Genomic DNA, 27526 nt, shown 5'->3' with positions numbered 1-27526 from the left:
TTTACTTGAATTTATCTTATCAGATAAAGTTAGGAACAGGAGTCTGTTTTCTGTCTTTATGCCACTAAACTGTTGTTCAGTGGTATTTATTTTATCAGATAAAGTTAAGAACATTAAAGTAAGAGTGAAAGAGAAGTATAAACACCAAGGACTCTGTTATGCTGGAGTTTCAGAACTACTAAAAGCTTAACGCAGCAAATCTGCTGTTTATGGTGACATTAACAAAGCTTGTTCTATTGTGCGGAGCAGCAGTTTGGCTCTATATGTAAACGTCTCACAACATTACAGATTTCTAAGCCTCTCGGGGCGTTCTTATTCCTAGACAAATTAATAGAAGGATGAGTCAACAGGAGTGTTTCCTCCTTCCTTACCTCTTTGTCCATGCTCTCCAGATCCTCCTTGCACAGTGTGTATAGAGGCATAGTTTCTGACATGCTCGGCTGTCGTTTCCGACGCGACGGTCCCGGCTGCTCATCGTCTTGGCTGGACCCCGCCGCGTCATCCTGCTGAGTCTTTGAAGTTCCCCTGTGGTAAAATAAACAGACGAAATACTTAAAACACTTTGCAGGCAAACCACTAGATAGTTAGCTTAACAGAAAGATATCAGTGACATCTGTCTATACTGTCAATATCATAGGTATCTGCTGTTTTTAAAATATCAATGTGGCTGAAATCGTATGGAGGCCATTTTTGCCAATTAATCAACAAATTTAAATGAATTGACAAATCTGTCATCAACTGAGTCAACCAATAAATGTGCTAATATCACTGAAAATGAATACTTATTACATGTTGTTACATGTAATTTAATGACTCTTTTTTTGTTGTTATCTTGTTAGCTTGTGCTGCTTTCAAATGCAGTCTTGTTTTTAGAGTACTCTTTACAGAAACTGCAAGGGAACTCCATTAATTTGCAAACACTGTACATAATCAGCACATTTTTCACAATGCAAACAATTTGCAGATGTAGAGTGCAGGGTGAAAAAGTGAAAGTCGACCTGGAGACCAACGATGAGAATTACAAAGGCTTCTTCTCTGTAACAAAATCTCATTAGATAAAAATCTCATGAAAGTGGAAAGAGGACGTTTCCCTTTGACAGTGCTTAATTGAACAGATGCTTTGATGATTAAATCCAAGTTTATGCAACTCCCTTAAACATCCACATTGCCTCTAATCCACGAATAAAGTGGGCCAATTTCATGCTTGTGACTATTAATTACAGTGTGTCATCTCAGATAAATTCAGTTCAAAACATTTTAAGCCGGCGTGACTGTCCAGTAAGGAGAGTAAAGTCACAGTTTGTATTCCTCTTGTGAAAAACCGTCAGGCCACTGCGTCTCTGTGACAGCCCAATGACAAACAAATACACAGAGAGAGGACACACTCTTCATTAGCATTTGTGACCGACACATCAATGACAAATAGAGCAGTACATCACAAAGGTGACTTTGACGTGTGACTGTGAAGCTTTCCTTGCACCTGCCACATCATTCTTGTTAAACTGTAAGTGGAGATTAAACAAGGTCATGACAACAGAATCAAATATTTATATGACTGGATGAGTATAAAACATTTTAAGAGAAGCATCTCATTCTGTTGAAGAGAGACATTTTCCCCTAGTAGTGTAAAGTAGCCTGGATTTTATTGTGCTTTTATTTAAGAGCCAGTGTGCAGATGAAAAGATGTGCAACGCAAGCACAGAGGCTCGTCTGGGAGCAACAGACTACACACTCGTGGGTTGACGGTTTCCCCTGCAACCAAATGCTATAAACAATCCATACAGTAAAAGCTTTGTTAGGGGGGGTTTTATTGTGCCTCAGTTGATAACTGAAGGCGCTGCAGGTCACCGTTGGGGGTATTTCAAATATTATTGTAGCACTACACCGAAAGCTGTTTCAGCTTACAGAGAAGGGCGGGATGCAAATGAGGCCTAGAAGACAAAGCCATACATTTGAGATGTGTTATGAGCAAATCCGCAGTAAATATTAAACTGAGAAACATCAGTAGCATAACTCACACTTTTATGCATTTTATACATACTGCTACAATCCTGCACAACTCTCAAGGGGCAACATTTATGGAGAAATAGAGTGAGAGATGACCGGCAAAGTAAGAGACAGAACATGTCAATAAATAAACAAGAACATATAAATAATATGAACACAATATTAACCAAATTAGTCTTAACGAAAAGGCTCAAATATAGTTCCTTTAACTTCAACATCCACTTTTTTTTTGTAATTGTGGACAAATCCCATTAAAACACCAAAACCAGTAATGCGTCTCTTTAATACTTCTGGATCATGTCTGTGACACTAAGAATTAAATCTTTAAAAAGTGGTCACAAAAAAGTTTCTTTTAAATAAATGAATACATAAAAAAGGATTTTCCTAAACAGTGTAGAACTGTAGTTTTTAGTAAACGGATTAAGTGGTGTTTTTTTTTTATATGAGGAGTGTGTTCAGCAGTGGATTAATACACATTTGCTCTAGTCAGTTATTATGAGTTTAAGTGGGATTAACTGAAAATAAGGTACAGTGGCTGTAAAGGTTTGATGATGTGGCGAATATTTTATTTAAGATCATTTCATAGGCTTAAGCTTAAATTTTTCAGAATTAGATTTAGAACCTGAAAAACAGAAAATCTATTTAATTTTTTTAATAAGCACAAAAACTCTCCTGGAAGCTTATATGTTAGGTCAGCTGCTCTGTTTCATGTCAGACTTATAGCTGTCTAGCTCTTTTTGAGACAGCCTCATCCACTGCGTGTTTATTTTGCACAAATCCAATTCATTTCTTGCAGTACCTGAGACAAGACTGCTCTCTGTGATCAGAGAGCAACAAAGACCCTGATGCCTGGAGATAGGGTGGTGGCCGTGACACCTGAGGGCCCCTGCGGATCAGCTTCCCTGTGACGGGGTCGTAGGTCCGGACCTCTGGGGCTGGAGGTGGAGGTCTGTGGTGGATGGGAGCTGGGTGGAAAATAGGCTTCTGCAGGGAGCCCTGATTGTCAGAGAAAGCTGCTGGACTGTTGCTCCTTTAACGGACAAGAAACAAGATCTCAGAGTAAAGACAATCCTAGAGGAAGGTTCTCATACATCTGCGGTATTTTTTAAGTCATCAGTTCACATCTATTATGTTTGCGGAGGCCTGTAAGACCATGGCTCATCAGACAGCTCCTTTACCTTGGCGTCTTGGAGTAGTCCTCCTTTAGCGGGTACAGCTGCTCCTCCACCCTCTCCCAGCGCTCCAGACAGCTCCACAGCCAGTCGGGGTTGACGACATAGAGGTGCTTGCAGCCCTGTCCCTGACGAACCTTCTCGGTGCCTGGGTGACGGGAGTGAATGAGGACAAGGTTTTGACCCTTACAATCAGAAGCTATAACCAAATACACAATCTGTGGGTCTGCTGAATAATTTATCAATTTTCCGATTTTCTTTCCTGGAAGAGAAAAGGGAAAATAATTGCCTGGTCAATATTATTAGTAAGATTGAAAAGGATGATTTGTGTTTTGGAGCCACTGCCATTTAACTTTTCTGCCAACTCAACAGTTTTCTGAGAAACACAGAAAGCTGAGTATTGTTTGGGTGAAATCCACTGAGAGATGCGTTTCTGCTTGAATAACACTTATTGATGTTTTACACAAAGATGCCAAATTGAATCTTTTGATTGTAGAAGCTCATTAACCCTGGGTTATTTTAGCCATGCATGGCTAACAATCAAATGCTTTTTCACACATTAATTACCACTGTTTGGGCACATTTAGTTGAGTTGGTGCACAAGTCTGCAGGATGGCTGTTCAGTCCTGAGCTGTTTGCCATAAATTGGCAAACTGGACAAAATGAGTTTTATGAATTTTGCCAAAACGAGCAGCACTAATTACTTTAAGTAACTAAATTGAATTATTGTGATCCTAACAAACATCTAGCAATTGGTCCTGTAACAGCGAAAAAAATCTATTCTTGTCCATGGTTAAAACTCTTCATCTTAATGTCGGCCATGTTGCCAGCAGACGCTCACTGGCCCAAAAAACATTTCTCTCAAACACAATCATTGGAAGAGGAGCAGCTGTAAATCTGTAAATACATTTTTCTGAGCGTCACAAATCCGTGAAATGACTCTTTTTAATATCAGAATTTCATCCATTCGGTCCAATAAGTCGAGAAGAGCTGCATGATTATTTTATTTTGTCTCATTCATGTGACTCCATGGGAGACATTAGTGCACATGCTCTATGGGCCCAAAAACACAGAAGCGTGAGGAAGCCTGATCAAACAAGTGAACAACTTTCATGGGAATTAATGGGACGTCATCTCTGAACACAGTGTCCATTTCTCCTCGATAGATCCACGGGTTAAATGCTGTCCAGATGTAAACACTTAATTAATCATTTACTTTTGTGAGATGCACACGATGAATATCTGTCAATTTTGCTTTTCTGGCAATAAAACAGGCATTTTCTGCAGCTCTTTCCTGTCTGAGTGGACCTACTGCTCACAGCGCGCTGATTCCATCTCTGGCTGATTTTTGTCTCCTGATGTACAAAGTGACTGATTGCCAAGTGCTGCTCTCAGCGGCGCTGGCTTCCAAGGCAACGATGCCACTTCCTGCGCTTGTTTTCAAAAGGCTTAACTGGATTGGTCGCAATACAGTCGTCATTTTCAGAAGAGTCTTGGACAAGAGTCCTATGTTGTATTGTTTGTATCTTGTGAACTACCAGAAAATGCATGAACATTTCTGCAGATGGTGTCAATGGTGCTTAATGAATTAATGTGTAAACCAACACGGTACATTATTCTAAAACTAATCTTAATCTAGGCCTTAAAAGTGCAAGTACTTTTACCATCTGGGAAAAAAGCCACACAAACATAGCCTGCAGCCTTCTCATGGTTCTCTGATGGCAGATGCAGTGAACTTTGTTTCTGTCAATCAACTGGGCCTAATTACAGAGAAGGAGCAGTCTCAAGGAACTATGAAAGAATCAATTTTAACCCTTAATATTCAAAGTATTAATCAATTTTTGGTCAGTAAGAACTTCAAAACAAGCTGAGGAGGAGCACAGAAGTCACACAACTGTTACACCAGGGCGGCAGCTATCAATTAATCTGTAAATGTTGTGCTATGTCTGATCAAGATCTTTTTACATTTGTTTTTATTGGTAGTGGCGGAGACTGCCATTTCCGTGCTGGGTTCAGATTGACTCCATATGTGCGAGGAATTCACAGGAAACGACACGCATGTCCGACAGCAAAATTTCATCTCACTGATATTAATCTCAGTGTTTAATATTCACTCTCTTTATGCCATATGAGAGCTGTATGAAGTTACTGGTAATGAAAACAGAACATCTCACTGCTGCTCGTTCAGAGGTAACACTAAAGTGCTACACCCCTCACTGTCGTACGTTGACCAGGGATGTTCCTAACGACCAATTTCCCTGTCGATTAAAGGGAAATTTAAATGTAGACTGGTACAACTACTCCGACTGTGACACATTATCTGTTGTCAATGTGTCAGAGAGCGAGAGAGCGGGACAGACTGGGGTGGAAGGAGGGGCTGAGCGGATCCACGCACTGTGCAAAACTGTACAATGAAGCAACGGTGCAAAACATTATGTTCTGAGATCTTTTATGTTATTATTAACTGCCACAGTCTAGGTAATTAACAAGAAACACTCCATGTCCTATTGGTAAATTCTACCCTCATTAGCAAGCATTAATGCATCATTTATGAACGGTTCCAGCACACTGCTACTAAAACACACCTCGACTGTGTTCAGAATTTGGAACATAATGAAAGTACGCAAGTCAGACAAAGCACTACAGGTAATCCTTTCATGTTTAAAAAAAGTTGTTAAAAAGATAAATTAATTGTCAAATTTAACACTGATAGTGCTGCTATCGTTTGGATTTCTACATACCAGCTCGTGCTGCGATGAGATGTGTCGTCCGACTGGGATCTGGGGAGCTGAGAACCAGATTCTTGCCGATCTTTGCCCCCAGTGCCTTGGCATGGTAGTACTCACGAGTCCTCTCCATGGGGTAGTTGGTCGGGTACAGACCACTGAACACTATCATTGTGCCCTCCAGTGTCTTGCCTTTCAGCTCTGGGACAATCTTGCGGATGTCTGGCGTCTCGGAGGCCTCCTTCTTCAGGAAGGCCTCGTAGCGGGCATAGTACTCGGCGTGAATCCTTTCTAGCACTTCCTCCAGGTAGATCAGGTGATCGTCCTGGTCATTATCAACTTCCTCTTCTTCCTCCTCCTCCTCCTCCTCCATGCTCTGGTCCAGCAGCTCCTCCCCCATGGTGACCCCAGATTGTTCACTATTCTGGGACTCTGTTTCTGGCTCTCTCCTATCTGAGCAGCCATTTCCCAGCTCGGGGTCTGGGAGAAGAACTCCTGAAGGTTCTGCTGCTTCTGAGCTGTTTTCTCCTTCCCCCCGACATTTACTGTCCCCTATCCTCACCCCTTCCCCATCACTGGGCTCTTGCGTAACACCCTCCTTCTTTGCTTGTCCAGGATTGCCTTCACTATCGTCCTCTGATGAAGGAGGCTTTTCTGTAATGGAGTCATTGTCACTGTCACTGGAAAGGTCAAAGTCCAAGTTATTGGACTCATGGCTGGGCGCTGATGAGTTTACACCTTCCTGCGCCTCTTGCGTCCTGTTGTTATCATCCTCCTTTACATTTGTTCTATCCCCCTCCCGAGTTTCTCTTGACCCCGCCCCAGGCACCACCTCAGTCACTGACTCTTTACTCTGTCCTGATTCATCCTCCAAAACCCCTGTGGGATGAGTCCGTTCATTTGTTGGTACTCCCTGAGAAGACTGAGATGTTGTGGGCTCATCCTTTCCGGAAACGTTGTGGTCCCTCGCCCTTTTCCTGAGGCCATTATTTTGCTCTTCTGCACCAGGTGTCCCTGCTGATTCTGTGCTGTCTGCCGGCCGACTTGAGGGGCCTCCTGCTGGAAACAAGACATGAAAGTGCATCAGAGTCGTATTTTACATTCTCCCATGACGAAGGAAGTCTACAAAACTAGGTTGAAGCCACTAGTCAGCAGAGATTATCTTGCACGGAGTCAGTAAAAGATTATCAAACAAGTCAAAAACATAACTAACAGTGCTAGCTAGCTAATGCTACTAACAAGTTTTAAAGGGTTACACACAATCTACATGTGAAGAATACGACAATAAAGTCCCTGACTTATGTTCGTTGTAGTCCTTGTTGAAAAGAGACAGGCTCTAAGATGAAGATAATGTTATGAAGACGTCTGTGAACTTTAAATTAGTGTCAGCTAGCTTACTTTGTTATCATTAGCTTACCATCTAAAATGCTTTAGCTATTATTTCTACAGTGATGATACAAAACACAACATTTTATTTTTCTTAAACCAACTAATTGGAAGCAAACAGAAAAGTATTACGAATTTCTTTTTAGGCGTCATTTAACTAATAGTATTATTAAATGATTTATTCAGTGATATTTCTGACTCCTATGACAACCTTTTACAATGTTTTTTGCACATTTGCAACCTCAATCTTCACCACAACTAAAAGTAAGGAGCCAAACTTTTAGTTGGACACTTCATCATGTTTGATGCAGTTTATTTTTAAACGTTTTGTACTGACTCCCTCTGCTTAATTAATATTACATGCACCACTTGAATCCGTGCAACTTCACTAGCGGTGATGGTTTTGGCCCTTTTCACCGTGAGAAAAGCATCAGCCTTAATGCAGTCTGGAAGGTCCGTGATAACCCTCCTAACATTTAACACTAGTACGCTGTGCCCAGGGGGTAACCCAGATTTCAGCTCAGGAAGCTGCTCTGAATGCCCCTGTTGGCAAACCCTTCTTGGGTTGTAGAATCTTCCTTTGAGGCAAATCAGATTCCTCTGGGTACACTGAGTCATTCCTGTGCAAGCGACTCTGTTTAAGCGTGAAATAAAATTGTCAAGTGATAACCTGTCAACGTCACAGATCGTTTACCCATATAGCGTTGTTCATATTGAGACAGGCGAACCTGAACAAATGAGAATTAAGGATTTAGAGGCAAAATAACACATTTTTCAGTGAGCTGGAAGTGCACCGTAAACTCTGAATAACATACACTTCCATTGGCAATAAGAAGTTTGCTTATTCAAGGAAGCAGGTCACTGGGAACCATGGGGCTGGATGGACAGGAGAGGGAAGCTAAATAATCGGAGGCGGCAGGGCATGCTAGAGCAGGCACGGGCCAGTGGACGCCAGCCTTCAGAATACAAATACAACAAATTAGACTGTGGGCAAAACTTTTCAACACTGTTTAATACATTCTCAAAAACTAAGAACCCTTGTTGTCTGACATTACTGCATCTCAAGATGAAGAATGTCCGACAACCTACAGTGTATTAACAGAAGGAATATGTAGTTCATTATTTACAACAAGCCAAATACTGTATGATCCTTCTGAAGTCAATATATAGGGATATATATATATATATATATATATAGACCCTTTCGAGGTGTACTTGAAGCTGCACAAAACAATATTTTTGTCTCTGACTGTGTAATGTGACAGGAATCATTTGCAGTGATGAACCCAGATATATTACAGAACTACTACTACCTGAGTCTGCAATTCTCTTGAGCTCTACAAAGGATTTTAGCACGTTTTTAGTTTGTTGTTTTGATTTTTACGACTCCGCTCTCACTGCTAACAAGGTGATTATATATCAGTGTTGTGTTTGTCGCTTCTTGTGCTTCCCCAAAGTTTAATTAATAATAAACAAATAAAAAATAATGCAGCTTTCAGTTGAGCTAGTTTTGGAGATTAAAGAATACCCAACATTAGATAGCTGAATGATGCTTCACACTTCAACTTTGGACAACACTGTCTCCATCTTATTTCATTTATATTTTCTATTCATTTCAAAACTCAACTAGTGTCGTCATTTCATATTTTTTAATTTTTTTTTTTTTTTTTTTTATAAAATTACAATTACATATATAGTAAAGTACTACTTAAAAAATCAGCTGCTGCCACCAAGAGATTTGTGGATTTAATAAAATCCTTTATGTAAATGTGTGTATGTAAAGACGGAGAGTTTTACAACATGTGTAGATAAATGTATATTCGACATTTCACTTGCAAAGTAGTGAGAGAGTTTCCTGGGGAGAATGCCTCATAAAAAGATTATTATTGTATTTACATTGGACTCGAATGTGCTTTGGGCTCAAGTCAGACATGCAGCATTATAATCAATAAGGAGTTCTATCTGATTTATGATTCATACCCAGTGGGCTCCCCACTGTTTTACCTTTTGAATTTATCAACAACATAAGAGCCATTGCTGAGCCTGGCAGCTGTTGTAATATAGGATAAGTACAACCAGGAGTTATCAGCTAATTGATGTGATAGCCTGAGAAGAGTGGGTGTAAAGGGGGGGGGGGGGGGGGGGGGGGGGGTCCCCACAACAGACCCCAAGGAGACACACTGGCTGGCTCCAAGCAGCATGTTTCCTGCTATGATAATGAAGAGAGTAACACTGTGTAGCTGAAAGGATTCCCTTTATGAGGCAACATCACTTAGGAGTTCGAAACAGAAATAACTAGAACCCTTTAAGACGGTCTATCCTTGCTCTTTGACACGTGCTTTTAATTCACGACGATGATGTATTTTGTAGACGGAGGTAAGAAGGCTCATTATGTGAATTGAGGGTACTGGCTGAACTGATGAGTATTTATTGCCTGGCCTGGGTGATTCTCTGTAGAGAGTGATGTGACCAAGGAACCAGACACAGTAATCGTTTGGCTAATATACAACAGTCGGTTAATATAAATATTAATTCAAACAGGTGCTAGGATTATTTTGGGTTTCTATTCACAGGTGAGAATGACAGGATGACAAATATGGAGGGAACATATATAGAGGCAATTGGGTTTAGCCAGTGTAGCCTATTCTCAATGGGTAAATGAACAGAAATAAACAGATTATATTAGGATAAACAGTGAGATAACCTTTTGCAGGATTTTTGTACACTATCTCAAATCTAATTTTATGCTTTTTGAAACCTTTTTGAAACCTCAAAAAAACAAAAATAAAGGCTAGATGTGTTTAAAAGCATATTTTTACAACACTGACACATATCTCAATACGAAAATGTATCCAAAAATCACATATAAAACAATCAAATGAATGAACCTCACTCCACTGTTATGCTTTATATTAAACAAACAACTCTTTACACATGTAAAACAAAAACTGCCATATCTACATTTATGACCGTTTTTCTGGAAACCTGTATTTGTACAACAGAAGTGTGTGAAGTAATAACACAGTCTGAGTCTGGTCTCAGACTCTCAGACCACAGGCTGCAGCTTCAACAAAGCTAACGTAGCTAATGGTAAAAATCCACTTTTACTTCATCCTACTGTTAATCTGTTAAGACGTCCTGATTCATACAAATATCGGACATCTCTGAAACTAAATTTGTGGGTTCTCACTAAGAAACTATTTATCTATTGTATTTAATTGCCTTACAAACTATCCTTACCATCAAACTATTTGATTGAGCCACTGTTGCTGTCTTTATGGGGAGTTTCACACTGGTGCTTTAATTTAGAAAAGCAACAAAGACCTTTGCTGCAGGTGTCAGGTTTTACTATCTGGTCCATGGTATAAAACAAAGGCACTTATAAAACATTAATACATAAATACAATATTTACTTATGGTATAAAAAAATCTTAGATCTCATAACAGTGGAAGTTTTTCATCATAATTTAAAGAATGAACACAATGTTAGTTCTACTGCAGTGTATTTGTTGCCAGAGCTGACTGTACAGTACAGGGCAGTACAGTAAACTCTGAGAATCTATTAATAACTATATAATGGACGTATTCAGTATCATGAACTTTTAAGAGCAGCCCAGGATCAGCGAGTCCACTGGACTGACTTGCTTGTTAACTTCAGCCTCTCACAGGGGAATGTGCAGGGCACTGGAAATAAATCCCTGGACTGCACATCCTCGGTTGTACATTTGACCCTCTGTGTTGCATAAACTGTCAGCAACTGTGTCGTTAAAGGGGTTTTTTTCGGGAAATGCATCAAGTTACCAAAGATGAGCGCCTACTTTACCTTTCCTGGTCATCTGAGCTTCCCGTGATCCGGGGGGAGCATTGATGTCCCCTGTGCCTTGGAAGTAGATGTATTTCTTCACAGTGATGAGGTTAGGTGCAAACTTCCACACGTCCTCTCGGTCATCGATTATGCAGACCATCGAATCCCCACAAGGGAAAAGGTTCCTGTCAAAAAAATCACACAGGACACTGACAAAAAGCTCAGCTTTTTTGCTAGAGCTTCAAACTCTGACAGGCTGTAATTTAACTTTCTTTGCCTGTAGTGATGTTTGGTGACAGTGTTTTGTTAGGAATGAAAGAAAAAGGCACTTCAGTTTCTCACATCAATCTTCCCAGTTTTTTTATTTGTAAGGAAACGTCACTGACAGCCATTCATAAGTGACATTGAGTCTCTGTGCTCCTCTAACAATAATGACTGATTCATGGTACAAACAGAGGCTGAGACGGATGAATTCACTGCTGCCAACAGGCGGTGTGATCATAACCTTGGAGGAAATGAAGAGGAAATCCTCTTTTTTTTTGCCTTAAAACAAAATAAAGTTAAATAATGTCCAGAGAGTAGACTGGTGCAGGGTCACCCACAGACCAGACTACAAGCAATTGATCTAGTTGTCATCTTTTAAAGAAGGCAGTTCTCACCTAAGATTCCCCGTCTTGGAGAAAGGATCGATGCATTCATCTCTAGAAAGGATCCGATGAGAGAAAAGCTTCTTTTCAGGATCCAGGAAGCCTAAGAAAGGAACGATAAGTGAGTATATGAAGAAGAAATACACTTGCTCCAATGCCAGTTCAGTTATTTTCACTCATCAACTTCCTCTCCAAGGCCACGGTGGGTATTTAACTTGCATAGAACAATATACTGCACCATTACTATGACACAAGTGACACTATCGTTTGCAGCATCCTCCATGACATTCTCACTATATTTTCTCGAGTAGTTTCTCTTAGAAACCCAGAGAAAGTTTTCAAAACTTGATTCAATGAGAGGCTCAGAATACACAAAAATATACAGTCTTTGGAGAAACCTTGAACAGAAATAGAGACGTACCCTGCCTCAACGAAGGCAGTCAGAAAAGAGGATTCTATAACCACTGGAGAAGCTATCAATAGTTGGAGCCCTGCTATGAAACATGCCGACCTGCCTGCATCAGGGCCAGTAGTAAAATCCAATTGAAAATGCATTAAACATTCATCATATGGAGGCAGAACAGTACTGGACCAGGACTGCCTCTATTATCTACAGTATGATGAAATATTGCAGCCTGAATACCAAAAAGACAGCATATAAACACCCTACCTACACTTTGGCATAATCCAGCCTTCAATCATATAAACTGAAATATCTTAATTTAGGAGGAAACCAACAGAAGTCAGCTAGCAGCCACATGCTGCTGAAACTAGGCTGGAGATGGAAAAACACAAATTTGGCAGGTAAACAGACAAAGTGTTGATGCGAAACATTAACTGGCTTAATAATTATTTGAAAATGTAGCACCCCTGCTGCTTGCAAACGACATGAAGAGAGGCAGGAAGGACCAACACAACACCAGCTGGAATAGAAAACACGAGCGGACACCTCCCTCTTGTGGACACAAAAAGGCAGTACAAGCAGAGGGTTCACTGAAATGTCAAAATCTAAATACTTTGCTTGCTTCTACATTTTGATATAAATAAATAATAAAAACAGCTCATTACCAGCTATGGTGTGTGCATAAAGGCGGCTCCCGAACGTGAAGACGTGTAACTCATAGAGTTTGGCAATTTTCTCCAGGAATTCCTTGCAATGCGGGCGTAGTCGTGTGTGGAGCATGGGCTCTCCACGCCCGAGCTGGAAGTGGAAAATGCCCTGGAGGAAATAACGAGCGTTAACTACAACACAGCCAAACACAAAAAACACAGACTTAAGGGTTAACATCTGTGCTTCAGTTAACAGCTTCAGTTAAACAATGTTAAAGTCTGACAACTGTTTATGAAAAGTAAATGCAAGAAATGAAAAAGTGCACCAATTGCTACACGAAACAAACACATAGTAAATTCTGTTGAGACTTTGCAATGATACGACAGACAGCAGTTTGATGTCACTCGGGAGAATAACAGAAGAAAGGAACAGAAGAGAACCAAAAAGAGCAACGAGTAGCACCGAGACACAAATTAAAAAGGTCTGACTACAAAAACAATCATTTGTTTTATGACACTGACATTATAGCAGCATTAAAGTGACTTTTGGAGAAAGAATTAACACATTCTTCCTCTCACAAATAAAGAGTTGAATTCATAAGGAATGAAACACACACACACACACACACACACACACACACACACACACAGACACAGACACACACACTTAATCGCTTCCATAAACTCTGGGTTTTTGCTAAGACAGCTTTACTTGTTCCGGTATGACCAGATGGTGGCTACTGTTAAACTTATTGTAATTGTTGCTGTCTAACAAATTTGTTGAATAACTTTGCTGACTTAATGACTTTTTTAAATTTCCTTTTCCTTCTGCTGCAGTAAATAATGTTTTATTATTTACCATTATCCTATATTTGTGATTTCTGATCACAAAGGCAATTTACATGGTACAAATGTTACGAAATACGATTTCAGGTAAAGCAGAGGAAAACAGTAATATCAACAAAAAAATATCTTAAAGTAGTGGCAGAATATAAAACGTAAATGAGAAATAAACGCTCTATCTCTATCACAGTCATGATGAGATTACTATATGTGGATAAGAGGGAATAATACCTTATTGGACATCCGCTGGCAGTGCTGTTCAGTGGTGTGGATCAGGGTCTGGTCCAGATCTACCATCAGGACCAGCTTTTTGTTTCTGTGGAGTCTCTGCTGGTCTTCTCTGCCTAGCTGTTCTGCTTGCTGGTGGAGTGAATGAAGATAATGCAAAAAATATTTTTTAAAAATCAGAGAAACCAACACTAGATGTTTTTTTAATAACTTAAATGTATTATTATTAAGATAACTTTAACATAGATCCACATACAGTTTTGAGGTTACAGCTTTTGATTCTCGTCTGCTTTGAGTTTTAGCTGTTTTTCTCTATTTCCTGTGTGTGTGTGTGTATGTGTTGTCCTCAATTACAAGCTCTGGCATATCATTGGCCTTTTACAGATACAGACACACTGGCCTTGACTTTGAACAAAAAACTTAAAAAACAATCATCCACACTGATCTTGGATACAATAAAATATTGTGCAGTATTTGATTATATATTTACTACATCATTTAAACTGAAAGAGAATGCAAACTTGGCCTAAACTGACTCTTTTAATGGATGCCTTTGTCATTGTCATTCAGTATTTACTTATTTATGAATTTTCTGGCATAAAAATCAATTCATTTGGAAGACACAAAATGTGGCACAATTCCAAAAAGGTTCACAAATTAATACATAAGATACAGAAAGGGTTTGGAGAGATTGTGCTTCCAAAAGCGAGGCACACACAGAGATCTTATAACGGAACAAATGTGAGGTACATCTGCCCCACTAGCCTCGTCTTCCAGGTGTCTCCATCATATGACTCACCTCTGAGCTGACCATCAGCTCGGGGACACTGTGCACCATGGAGACTGTTGCTGTGGAGATGGGAGTTTGCTGGTTCCCATTTGTGCTCTGCAGCCTGAGAGAGAGAGAGTGAGAGAGAGAGAGAAAAAAAGTGAGACTTATGCATTTTGCGGTTTGTGTATCTCTTAGGTCCTTAAACATATTGTGACTGAGAAGAAAAGGCAGCTTTCACAAACACGCAAATTTTAATTTTGTTTGACTTAGCTCTGTTTGCTGGTTTGATATGAGCAAATGTTTACAGAAAATACTCCAGTTAGCGAGTGATTTGGCTGATTGTTGGCATTTCTAAGCTACTTCACACTTACATTTTTTGTCGATCAAGCCATGAATCAGGTTATGATGACATGCAAAATGATTCCCTGCTGTTTAATATTTCAGTGCTCCCAGATATCCACCTACGTGCTAGTAATGTACTGAGGTGTTGACAGTTAAAAACAACTTTCCATTTATCTTTCAAGCAACACCTTTATTAACAATACCTCTAATGAATATGTGGCTTTAAATCAATGACCTCTACTAAATTGCATTGTGGCAGGGATTCTTAGTCACAAGCTGTAAATTTTACATCTTTATCAAACTGGCACAGGAGAGAGTATAGAGTGTGAACACTTTTGTACTCAGCTCTCTCTGTATGATCTCTGGTGCCACCTGATGGCATTAAATAAAACAGAATCTACCACAAATATTTTTGGTCACACTGTGTAGTTAGTCAGTTTCTAAACCACAGGAACATCTAACGTCTTTAAAAACATCAATAATCAATAAGATCTAAAACTGTCCTTTCACTGAATGAGGGTGAAAGGTGTCAGGTGACCTGGTAACATATCTTTCACGAACTGCTTTGGAAAATAAAAACATAGATGCTTCTGCTTAAGTGTAAAAGAAACATGACTGTGTGTGTGTTTCCTTACTGAGTCAGGTCCTGGCCACATTCAGCACATAAACCCTTCATCACTATCGGGTGGCTGCATTCTTCTATTCTGACAATGACACCCCTGGAAAAAAGAAAAGAAACATGAGTGTAAATAATTACTGTTAGTACAGTAAACAAGTAATAGTGCACATTATTTCCAGCTTTCAGCAGGATTCTCAAATGAAAAGCTTTCTTTGTGACATTGAGTCCTGAGTGTAAATGTAGTTTATTGAATGCTACATCCTTACACTTGAAACACACAGGTTAGCAGTGAGCCTTTACACTATACGCTAGTGAACTGCTTTAAATAACTGGCAAATATTGCAATGATTAGTCAAATAATCATCAGTCAAAAGACAGACTTAAAATGCCACATACATTTTTTGTTTTAGCTCTGCAGTGTGAGGACATGCTACTGTTTCTTTAGGTTTAGGACTGATGGTCGGACAAAACAAAACAAAACATTTGAAGATGTAACCTTGAACTGGGAAATTAGGATGAGCCATTCTTTTTTCAGCTTTTTGATCTTTTACAGACTAAACAATTAATCAATCATTATCAGTCAATATTGGCAATAATCCGTAGCTATTTCTTCAGTGAACAAGCTGTAATTCCAGTCAACTAAACATCTATATTTAAATTAATGAATAACTTGGCATAACTCACACAGTTGCCACTACTGATGTAAACAAACCTTTTACATTTATTTGGAAAACATTACTAAGTTGGAATATGTTGCAGGCTAGTGTTACATCAGTATAAAAGCAGTCACTTTTCAGTCCATTACAATTGTTTCAGACTGAGGGCAGCTTACTGTCACAACAAGCAGCAGGGATTTTCAAAGTCAGGTGTAAGATTTTACATAGAGCACCTGAAGGCAGCACAAGTCTTCCTAGTCTTACAGGTGTGACAGCAAATCATAGATGTAAATGCTCACTGATATCAGAGGTGTGGATATAAAAATTGTAGCTTTAAATGACTGTTAGGCAGATCCCCCTTTATATTAGATATATTCCACAAAACAAGTGGGACTATTTTAAGACAAAATACAAAAACGCGCTAAATAAAATATTTTTTGGAGACACCATTTGTTACTCTATAGCTGCTGAGCATATACCTTCCCTTTCTCTGAAATAACAGGCAGAAGCAGACAGAAAACACCAACCAGACAACAGCAGCCTCGAGCCAGTTATCTACCTGTCAACATTCACATATCGTGCACGCGTGGGACGGCCGAGTCAAGACAAACAAAACGAGACAGAACTTCACGTGGTTTTGCCTTCAAAATAAAGGCGTCACTTTTTTAGCACGCAAGAATGATTGCAAGTTTATCAAGAAAACAACTTATAAAATCATATAATGTTTGCTGCAATTCAGCTTAACAATTGGTTTCATTTCCATTATAATTAAAACGACTGAAAAAGTTCAGAAACATATTAGCTAAAAAGAGTGCACTTTTATTTTGAAAGTCCCAGCCAAAGGTCTGCTTGTTTACATTCTCGCTTGACAGTGGTACGAGCAAATGCTGTGAGTGTTGGTTTGAGAACAGCTAGCAAACAAGCTAACGTTATCTTAGCACACACACTTAGCTATGTTAGCTTGTTAGCTAGCTTACGTTACACCACGGGTGAAGTCAGTAGGTGGCACAGCGAAAACAAAACTACAACTGACATGCTGCCTGAAGCCTTTCCACACAGGGGGCAGGTCAGCTAACATTAGCTAGCTATAGCAGGCATAGTGACTCACCCGGGAGGTATGACTTGTCCAAGTTGACAGCATAGCTCCTTCACTACTCCAGCACGGTCCGATTTCACCTTCTTCTCTGGCAGCCTGGCAGCCTCTGCCCCCTTCTCCTGGGGTATGGGAGCACACAGTGCTAACACGGAGTCCACGTTAACAAGAGACCCGGGTTTGACCTTCCACTCCAGAAGCCGTAGCGGGATAGCCCCGGTCGGCCAGCAGATATCTGCCACCTGCACCGCGGGGCCCTCCGCTGCTGCACCGCCGCCACCACCGCCAGAATCTGCAGGAGGATCCTCCATCTGCCTCGCACTCTCCAAAAATCCCTTTAGTTTTTAACAACAGTCCACTTAAAACGTACCCACTAGACCTCGCAATCCCCCGCGAATCATTAAAACGTGCAAACCATCAGAATCAAAGGGAATTAAAACAAATGTGCCTCCGATTTAAACACAGTAGCTTCCACACTCAGCTATGTTCGCTCTTCCCGCCCGTAAACAGGAAAGCGCAACACTGCAGCGACACGGGTCGCTACAGCATCCGGTAGACCATGCAGCCAGCTAGATGAGAAACACAACATTTCCACGTAGGTTTCAAAATAAAATCCCAAATGAAATTCGAGCGTCATATTATTTATTGAAACAGTTTAGTGAACAACAGTTTCACTACATACGTTATCTAAATATCATATTGGTTATTTGGAGTGTCTTGTTGTTATGAATTTACCAGTGTATCTGTTTCTTTTTGTGTAAGTGAACAGTTTTACAACTTTTCTTTTGAAGACCTATCCACGTTTCCGTTTCGTTCTGGCTAAATCTACTGTGGTTGGACAGCGTTATTAATTCCCAACACTGACAGCACTTGCCACCAAACGGGTTTATACATTTGTTATACAGCATCACATTGATTATATAAGATAACGACATAATCCCAACAAAAATGCTCTCAAGCTATCATATACTTTTCCCTTGTTTTTATTTCTTTGTTACAACTTTACACTCGGCCAGAGGTGAGGACCATTAATCCACAGAGACCTACCTGATGTAAGATGATGTAACTTAGAAATAATACATTATTGTCTCACGTAACACTGTCGTTGGTGGTAGGCTATGGCTGCATGCTTTGCAATTGTGTAGGCTTCTGCCATAATCTCTTTTTTTCTTTTGAAATACGCAATGGCCCCCCAGTTTATCAGCCTATATTACAAAAATGTATTTAAGTGGGCTCGGGTCAGCGAAATTAAAGCAGGTTTATTATCATTATCGACTCTCAAAATCAAGTTTTGTTGTATCCTACATGATAAGTTGCTGTTAATGATTAGTTTTATAATTGGTTTGATAGGTTGTGTAAAAGGAGAAGATGATACCTGAATAACAAGTAACTAAATTAATAGTACAAGGGCATGCCTCGTTCCACTCCATATGATCAATGACGTTTTATTTCAGTACCTTCTACCAAAGAGTGCATTATCAAGATACATCTCTGCCCAGTCCTCATTTCCACTCACTGTTACTTCACAGAATTCAAAGACTCAGGCTCGGCCTCCCACTCTCACTAAATGTTATCATTAAGGATGGTTTTTTGTTTGTTTAAAGTTCTCGTTCACTCAGAAGTTTCACATGCAGCAGCTGGAGGGGCATTTTTCTTTTTGCTCACCATAAATCTGACATGAAGATGTGACTATGAGCATAATTCTGTAGCATCACAATTAGTCCGGATGCCAATCATGGTTTAATATTTAACTTACATAAGTGTGACGTCCAGCACATATACACAGGTAATAGACTTTTCAGTGATGTAGTTCAGCTTTCAGAGATTCTGGATTACTTTCAATAAGGGACAGGGAATACATGTCATTTTAAGAATTTCTAACTATGTAATGAAACTATATTAGACGTTATTAATTGTGTTGTGTGTGTTTATATGTCTTGAAACATTCTGGGAGAGATCTGTAAGTGACCACAAAAGGGAAATTCTCAACATCAAAGCAGGAGACAAATGTATTTTAAGGAGGAAACTGGAGGAATCCATGTAATAATTAATGTATTTATCATATAAAGTCGGAATAATGAATAATAATTTTTAATTCACACTGCATTCAGTGATAATTTTATAACTTTTAACTAGTAGTTTCTAAGTTAATATTGTAAAAAATAATCACTTGCACTTTAAATTAATTTTAATAGAAAATTGAAAAAGTTAGTTTCATTGCTAATTGTTACCACGGCTATATATCTACTGGGGGTCTGGGCAGAGAAAGTTGACCTATGAACAAAATAAAGCTCTAAAAACAAACAAAAACAACAAATGTATTTTGTCTAGATTCAAGCGAAAACGGAAGTAAGACGGAGGCCATCCTCTCGCTCCCGCCTGCTCACTCTTCGGCTAACCAATAGTAGACATGCTAGTAGGTGGTACGGTAGATGGTCAGTAATCAAAGAGGCGGTGCAAGTCTTCAAGAGGACGTACACCCTGGACATGAATTCATCACTTTGAGCAGAGCTGTTGTATAAACTCGGGAAAACATGACAGGGGAGGCCTCCAGAGTGGTAAAAAAATAATGATATTCCTAAAGAATTTTTAGCTCGGTTTGAGAATCACAGTAGGTAAAATCAGCTAGTTGACCAGCAGCTTACTACAATTAGCATAGTTAACTGCTAGCACCGCTAGCTGGTCGTGTTAGCGACACATACTGATGGACTTGTGTTAAAGTACTAAAGAGCTTAACATGTGTTTTCTAGTGAAACTGACACGTGGGTGTGATTATTTTTGACGTTTAAATTAATATATTTTCAAGGTTGCCAAGATATATTGTAAAATGTTCCATTACTGCTGGCAGCCATGACTCAGAGGTGACTGTGTCATGTCTATGAAATGTGTCTTTACATAAAACTATGCAGTTTATTACATAGTGTTATAATGTACACACATGTAATACAGTTAACTGTCCCTCCTCACTGACTGCTGTGTCATTCATTGGAATGATGGGAAACAGTCCTCAGACTCGTGCTGCTCAGTGTGTGAGTGACAGAGAGTTTGTTTGATGTTTCAGTGCTCAGGTCCCTGACACTACTGCTATCTGTACATCAATTAGTCAGCTGTGGAGACATTTTGTCCCCCAGATGCACACAGCGAACAAAAACAACAAAGTATCCCGGCTGGCCATATTGGCCTTGATTTAGACTCATCCTCTTCTGCCTTCCTTTCCCAACACACACACACACACACACGCACGCACACATTCTCGTGCTGTTACGCAAACAGTATCTGGGCTTATCTCATAAAGCCAGCTTGGTAGTGGTAGGATCTTAAGTGATACCTGGTTCCTCAGACCTATCAGCGACAATCCTGCTAGTAGGTCAATGACTCAATTGATTGTTGACAACCACTTGAATTGTTGTAAGTAATCTTTCTAGCAAAAAACTCAAAGGTCCAGCTTCTTAATTTTGAGGACTTTCAGCTTTTCTCCATTTTTGTAAACTGAATATCTTCAGGTTTTAGACGGTTGGTCAGACAAAATAAGCAATATGAAGATGTCACCTTGTGCTTTAGAGAACTGTGAGGCGTTTTTTGACATTTTCTGACATTTTCTAAACCAAATGATTCACCAGTTAATCAGGAAAAATAATTGGCAGATAAATTGATTATGAAAATAGCTTCAGTTCAACTATGGAGAAATAGGATCATCACAGCAGCACCAAAAAGCCATAGGATTCTGCAGGGAGAACTGATCCCACAACTAGACGACTACAGTACACTTAAATTGATGACCAACAATTGTCTACTATAAACAACATCAATAATTTTACTTATTAAAAATGAGCAATTCACATCACAAAAAATCTTAATATTGAAAAGTGAAACAGTTGCTGCTGACAAGCCCAGACAGATTTGCAAGAAGAAAACTGCAGCTATTGTAAATCGGTACATGAAGTGTTTTATTGCTGCCGGCTCATTGTGCTTTTCATGGATACAATGGTGTTGTCTCTTTGAGGTTGTAAACAGATTTTGTACTCACACTCTCTTTCTCAGAGCTGTGCTGACACTGTATATCGGTTACATTGTTCTTGATGCTTAAATTGCTTTGTGACAAACCTGTTCTGTAGCCAGAGTGGCCTCATGACTGGAAATGCAACAATTATTAATGCTTGCCAGGTTTTACATTTTTGGATTTGGTATGGGCTCCAGAGTATGTCGACAGTTCAGGTTAAAATCGAGCAGTTCCTGTTTAAAAAAACAAACAAAAAAAGAACAAAATCCAACACTGTGTGAACTAGTCCAGAGTTCAGTGGGCTAAACTGGCTGTGGGACTAAACTTTGTCCTCATTACAGAGGCTCCTGGTTAAAAGTCAGTTAATATCCTTTCCCACATTTCCTGTCTCTCTCCACTTTCACAAACAAACAAAGGCAAAAATGTTCAAAAATTCATCTTTTCAAAAAATAGTCAGATAATATGCATCGCAGAGATAAATGTGAATGTGTTAAGGGGGATTCTCATTCAGTGTTTTGCTTTGGTTTTCTTTAGTTGAGGTTGTGTCTGCATCACACGGCTTTGCTCCGAAGATACCCACATCCCAGCTCATCACTCCAAGCAACCAGATTCTTCAGTTCACACAGGTACCAAATACCAGCCAGGCCATAATCACGGGTTAACCTTTGTCCACGATGATGTTGCTGTCTGGATGAATCGGGATGTTTTCCTCCTCCTCCTCCTAGGGAAGGTAGGCGCAGAGGGCTGTTATGGAAGACGCTTGCTGGGATCTCTATTGGCGTACCTGTGGCAGTGGGTGTCCAGTATGCAGTGTCAGAACCCAGAGAGAGGAGGAAGATGAGGATTGTGATTGAAGGATTTGGTCGCTTCTGCAGGTTTGTCTATATTGATATCTATATTTATACACAACTCACCATCCACTTGACTTTAAGTCACCCTATTTAGAATTTATAAGCAGTGTAAAAACATTTAATACATGTTTTATAACACACTATAATATAAGTGAAAACAACTATAAAGACATTTGAAGTGTTTAGTAATGTAGATTATTTATCACCAATTATATATAAAAAAAAAAGATATTTTATATTATTACTCCTCTGTTTTACCACATCATCCAGTAATGTTTAAACAACAGCCTCCACTTATTGGTGGCCAAAGGAGCAGTTACAGCTGTTAATAAATACATTAATAAACACTTATATCTGCTAACAACTACTACACACACACACACACACATATATATAAATATATATATATGTGTGTGTGTATATAAATAAATTCTGATGCTAAGCTCATAGAAATAAGATTTTACCCATTAAAAATTGTAAAATAAATAGAAACTTAATATGTGACATATATATATATATATATATATATATATATATTGGGATTAAATAATGTCGTTTTACAAATACACGCTGTGTTGAAGAAGTCAATGTGACGTTGCCTTTGGACAGTAACTGGGTATTTCGGATGGTCTTTATTAAACTTGTGCCATTGCTGTGTTGTCTTCCTAAGAGATCCGTCGATACTGAGATCAATCTCTGGGATTCTTTTAAGAAACAACACGATTGATATGACCACCGTTTAGTGTTGCCAAAACAGACTGCTTATTTTATGAATCACTCACATTCCCGTTCACATCAAGTTACAAGCGAAGTCCAAACCTTTTGAAGTCTCAGCGAGCGTCTCATTCGTCCTCAGATCTCTCTCTGTGGGAATCCTTATCTCTGTGGATTACTGGTGGACCACCAATATGACTCTTCGGGGCCTGGATGAGGTAAGTTCCATGTAATGGTACGTTTGGTCAAACCCCTGAGTGTGACTGCTGGTCTCATTTTGACTAATAAATCTTTGAACTGCTGTTTTAATGGCTGCCTAGTGGGGAAAAGGGCCAGGTTGACCTAATAATGAACCTAACTTTCTTAACGCTAAACCCTAAGTTGATGTTGAAATGATCAGGAAATTATAATAGATTAGATTTAAGTAATTTATCAAGCAAATTTAATAAACACTCTAATTCCAGCTACTCAAATGTGAGGATTTGCTGCTTGTTTCTCTTTTATATTACTTTTATATACTTATTATCTCTGAGTTTTGAACTGTCATAATAAAAGATGTCACTCTGACTTTTGTTACTATTTTCTGACAATTTTAGGCTCATTATAGGCAGTTAATGGAAAAAAAAGATTCAGAATTTTCCCCCTGCTCTTGGAAATATCAAATGTTGCATACAACAAATTAAAGACCAGACAAAGACTAAGTAACTTAACTATTAATAATTAACACAAATATTGGTCAGTGGCCCAGTGTACGCGGGATCAAAGTCACGGTGTACGGTCCAGTTCATGTCCAGCCTCTCTTGTTCCTTAAGAAATAATAATAAAAAAAGAAATGTCGCTGTTTATACTGTGCGGACAATCATGTCTTACGTCTGTCCTCCCCTGCTAGAGCAGCCCATCCTACCTGGCTGAGATGTCAGCCTGCCACCAGAGGGCAGCAGAGGGCATGGTGCAGGGCGCCGTCAGGAACGGAGGGATATACATCAAACTCGGCCAAGGTCTGTGTTCGTTCAACCACCTCCTGCCCCCCGAGTACATCCGCACCCTGCAAATACTGGAGGACAAGGCCTTGAACAGGAGGTACAAAGAGGTGAGCACTGTACCACAAACAAAGGCACGTGGTCGGGTGAAAGAGGACGGCCTGCAGTTTCTCACGATTGTTTTTGCGCCTGTAACAGGTGGATGCTCTCTTCCAAGAAGACTTCAAGAAAACCCCAGAGCAGCTTTTTAAAGCGTTTGACTATGAACCCATAGCTGCTGCCAGCTTGGCACAGGTTCACAAGGCAGAGCTGTTTGATGGGACTCCGGTGGCTGTGAAGGTGAGCGCGGGTTTCTGAGAGCAAAGTCAATATTTGATTTTCTTTTGTTTTTTCAAATAAAAGCAAGAATGTTCAACATAATCCTTCAAAATCCTGTTTTATGTAAAATCCCGCTCCCCACAGGTGCAGTACATTGACCTCAGGGATCGATTCGACGGTGATATCAGAGCACTGGAGATCCTGCTGGATATTGTTAAGTTCATGCACCCCAGTTTTGGATTCCGCTGGGTTCTTAAGGTACAGGATACAGTCGTATTTCCGTTTTGACGCACCATACATATCTAGGAGAAAGAAGTTTCGCCTCGTATTGAGATCATTTTAATTCCTGCAGGACTTGAAGGGCACATTGGCCCAAGAACTGGACTTTGAGAACGAGGCCAGGAATTCTGAGAGGTGCGCACAGGAGCTGAAACACTTCAAATTTGTCGTTGTGCCCAAAGTCTTCTGGGAGCAAACTAGTAAGGTGAGGTTATTAGTTATGGTACAAGAATAAGTGGACTTTCATAAAGTCTCTCTCTTTATCATTTTCATTTTCTTCTCTCTAATTCATAGAGGGTGCTGACAGCAGAGTTTTGCAACGGTTGCAAAATCAACAACGTGGAACTCATTAAAAGTCAAGGGTTAAGTTTGAAAGATGTAAGTTGATTCTGGACAAAGAGACGACTTTTTTTTTTTTAAAGAGGAGAGTATTATCACAAAAACACTGACTGAAATCCCTCCCGGAATATTTGTCTTTCAGACTGCAGATAAACTGATTCAAACATTTGCTGAGCAAATATTCTACACTGGTTTCATCCACGCCGATCCTCACCCTGGAAATGGTGGGTACATCAGTGTTTGTGGATGTGCGTGTGTTACAGTAGTATGTGTAGGTTAAACTCACCATAAATAAATATTGGCTGGTGTACTGGTGTACTTGCTACATACTATTGATCAACATGTCATTTGATAATTTTTGTTTTTGTGATGTTACTTATGTCTAAATGATCATAAGTAGTGTTTCTATCCTCTACATCTTGAGGTGCTGGTTCCTCATCTTCAGTATCATCATGAACTCTCTGTGTTGGCAGTTCTGGTGAGACCAGGTCCTGACAACAAGGCAGAGCTGGTGCTGTTGGACCACGGACTGTATGAATACCTCACTCAAAAGTAAGAGCTGGATGAGTCGGTTTACACCTCTTGAGAATATTTTGCCGTCTCATCCTCTTAACTGCGTAACCTTTGACCTTAGTGACAGAGTGGCCCTTTGTAAACTGTGGAGGTCCATCGTCCTGCGAGATGAGGCGGCAATGGAGAAGTACTCTAAAGCGCTCGGGGTCAAAGGTGAGGAAACTTTACGTCGTTCTTCAGTCGTGTGTCAGTAAATCTTTTATATTCTCCTGTTCATGTGTAAGAAATTTGTCAAGAGTATTGAAATCCAATATCAGAATCCAGCTGTCCCACGATAACGGTGATTACTCAGCATCTTTTAAACTAGATTACACTGATTTTCAGATCTACTCTGCTGCAACGCAATGAAACTATAATCGAATGCCTCATGTAATTCGCTCTGCAGAGTACTTCCTCTTCTGCGAGATGCTGCTGCAGAGACCCATCAACATGCGGGAGCTGGGTCTGTCCAACATCCTGAGCAGAGAGGAGACCACCTACATGCGCGACATGGCCATCCACCGCTTCGAGAGCATCATGCAGGTGCTGAAGTCGATGCCGCGGCCCATGCTGCTCGTCTTCAGGAACATCAACACGGTCCGAAGCATCAACATCACTCTGGGAGCGCCGGTGGATCGCTACTTTGTCATGGCCAAGAGGTACGCACCGTCAGTCCGTACGCTGCTGCGGTCACTGTGTGGCGAGTGAGGGACCAGTGATGACTCGGTGCTGTGACACGAAATGCAGTGTCCCTTCCCAGGACTTTTAACAGCTAAAGGGCACTTTGGCATTTGGCAAAGTTTACTGAGTAAATATTAACAACCTGATCGCCTCACTGAGAGTCACACAGGTGGAGAAAAACTCACACACGGTTGGTGTTTACAAGCGGATTCCAAAATTTCTGATGCAGTATGTTTAAATTGAAGTATTTGGAGGTCAACAGAGATCTGTGTCGGGAAATAAAATTCACAATAGGTACAAGCTAACTGAACAGACAGGCTGGTTTTAATTCTGAGGCTGGTGTAGTTCTGCTAGTCCAGATAAACTGTAAAAGAACCGAGGAAGGCAGTGTGTTGTCCACCATGTTGCCAGTGTGGTTACCCTGTTGCTAGAGAGTCTTGATGATTATCAGGTCCATGTACATGTTGTTTTTCAGTGCGGTTCGAGGCTGGGGGAAGATTCAGGCGGAGAGGACGGGGATCCTGCCCAGGCTCTGGGTCTTCCGCTGGGTGAGGACGTCGTGGGAGAGCCTCAAGTTTGAGCTGGCTTTGAGGTAAACACTCATATTTACTTTAATATTTATATTTCTGTATTTAAGTTAATGACGCGACTCCTTCACAGATCGGAGATGGCGATGATGAGTCTGACGCGTTCACTCCTGAGCCTGCTGTCGTACTTCGGTCTCATATCTCTGGACGCTGACATGTACGAGTACCTGAGGTAGTGCACGTGTGAAGGAGCACAGCGTTAGGACCGTTTCCAAGCACAAGTTAATGCAATCCTAGAGCAAGGAGCCTTCACTTACTGCAGCAGCTCAGAGTGCTGCTCGTAATGGTGCTGCTGGAGTGTTTCCACGCCAAATCACATCCCGGACTGTAACACATATGTCGTCTTCAAAATGGGTGAGAATGTATTGAACTTCAGGACCATAAAGCACCAAATCTGCTCAAGATTTAGACTCCCAGAGGCCACAGTGTCAAAACGTAAAAGCCTATTGTAATGTTTTTAAATTAAATTAAGGATATTACACAGTTTTTAGTATTTACATCAATTTGTTTTAGTTTTATCTTAGTAAAATAAATGTTATTGAAATCCAAATTTGAGCTATTTTAAAAGAAACTGGTATAAATTGACCTATTTATTCTCTCGAGTTATTTTGTCGCAGCTGTATCACCCTGGCTTTGCAATACATCGAACTGGGTCCTTGTATTTCATGAATGTGTAATATTTGTACCGTGGTAAACGAAATGTTAAGCTGCATCCCCACAAGACAAACTGTCCAAAAACAAAAAGGCAAAATATTAAATCTCCAAATTGTTTCCCCTGAAATATTCAACTGTGACTATACTGTGCAGGTTAGATGTTTTTAAATTATTTAACAATGTTAATAAAATGTTCTACCTCCTTTTTGTAAAGCATTCCTGTCT

General features: G+C 40.0%; 2 protein-coding genes across 2 annotated transcripts in view; one reads left to right on the top strand and one right to left on the bottom strand.

Annotated features, from left to right (window-relative positions):
* The window catches only part of ctdp1 (CTD phosphatase subunit 1), a gene marked incomplete at its 3' end in the record, with an annotated part of 33714 nt that extends 15853 nt beyond the window's left edge, over window positions 1-17861 (bottom strand). The window contains exons 1-11 of the mRNA XM_022760954.1: window positions 17362-17861; window positions 15614-15697; window positions 14664-14757; window positions 13868-13996; window positions 12812-12962; window positions 11756-11846; window positions 11115-11281; window positions 5921-6961; window positions 3186-3327; window positions 2807-3037; window positions 372-525 (exon numbers count right to left, since the gene is read on the bottom strand). Coding sequence (XP_022616675.1) covers window positions 372-525; window positions 2807-3037; window positions 3186-3327; window positions 5921-6961; window positions 11115-11281; window positions 11756-11846; window positions 12812-12962; window positions 13868-13996; window positions 14664-14757; window positions 15614-15697; window positions 17362-17657 — 2580 coding nt within the window. The remainder of the gene's footprint in view (window positions 1-371; window positions 526-2806; window positions 3038-3185; window positions 3328-5920; window positions 6962-11114; window positions 11282-11755; window positions 11847-12811; window positions 12963-13867; window positions 13997-14663; window positions 14758-15613; window positions 15698-17361) is intronic.
* Window positions 17862-19806: 1945 nt separating this feature from the next.
* Window positions 19807-27486, top strand: adck5 (aarF domain containing kinase 5). The gene is made up of 15 exons (XM_022760933.1): window positions 19807-19904; window positions 21881-21972; window positions 22072-22221; window positions 23054-23129; window positions 23801-24001; window positions 24090-24230; window positions 24354-24467; window positions 24562-24693; window positions 24783-24866; window positions 24970-25051; window positions 25301-25379; window positions 25462-25553; window positions 25786-26038; window positions 26536-26652; window positions 26721-27486. Exons 1-15 carry the CDS (start codon window positions 19881-19883, stop codon window positions 26821-26823), a joined length of 1740 nt encoding a protein of 579 aa, XP_022616654.1. The 5' UTR covers window positions 19807-19880; the 3' UTR covers window positions 26824-27486.
* The last annotated feature ends 40 nt before the right edge of the window (window positions 27487-27526 follow it).

This window comes from Seriola dumerili, unplaced genomic scaffold, assembly GCF_002260705.1.
Source record: "Seriola dumerili isolate Sdu_G_001 unplaced genomic scaffold, Sdu_1.0 BDQW01000378.1, whole genome shotgun sequence".
Classification (NCBI taxonomy): Eukaryota; Metazoa; Chordata; class Actinopteri; order Carangiformes; family Carangidae; genus Seriola; species Seriola dumerili.
Note: the sequence above shows the minus strand (reverse complement) of the source record. Positions and strands in the feature narration are given on the sequence as shown.

Coding starts and splice junctions, on each gene's coding strand:
- adck5 (XM_022760933.1), top strand. CDS start 19,881: ATGACAGGGGAGGCCTCCAGAGTG. Junction 21,973..22,071: donor AGATTCTTCAGTTCACACAG/GTACCAAATACC, acceptor TCCTCCTCCTAG/GGAAGGTAGGCGCAGAGGGC. Junction 25,380..25,461: donor TATGAATACCTCACTCAAAA/GTAAGAGCTGGA, acceptor CTTTGACCTTAG/TGACAGAGTGGCCCTTTGTA.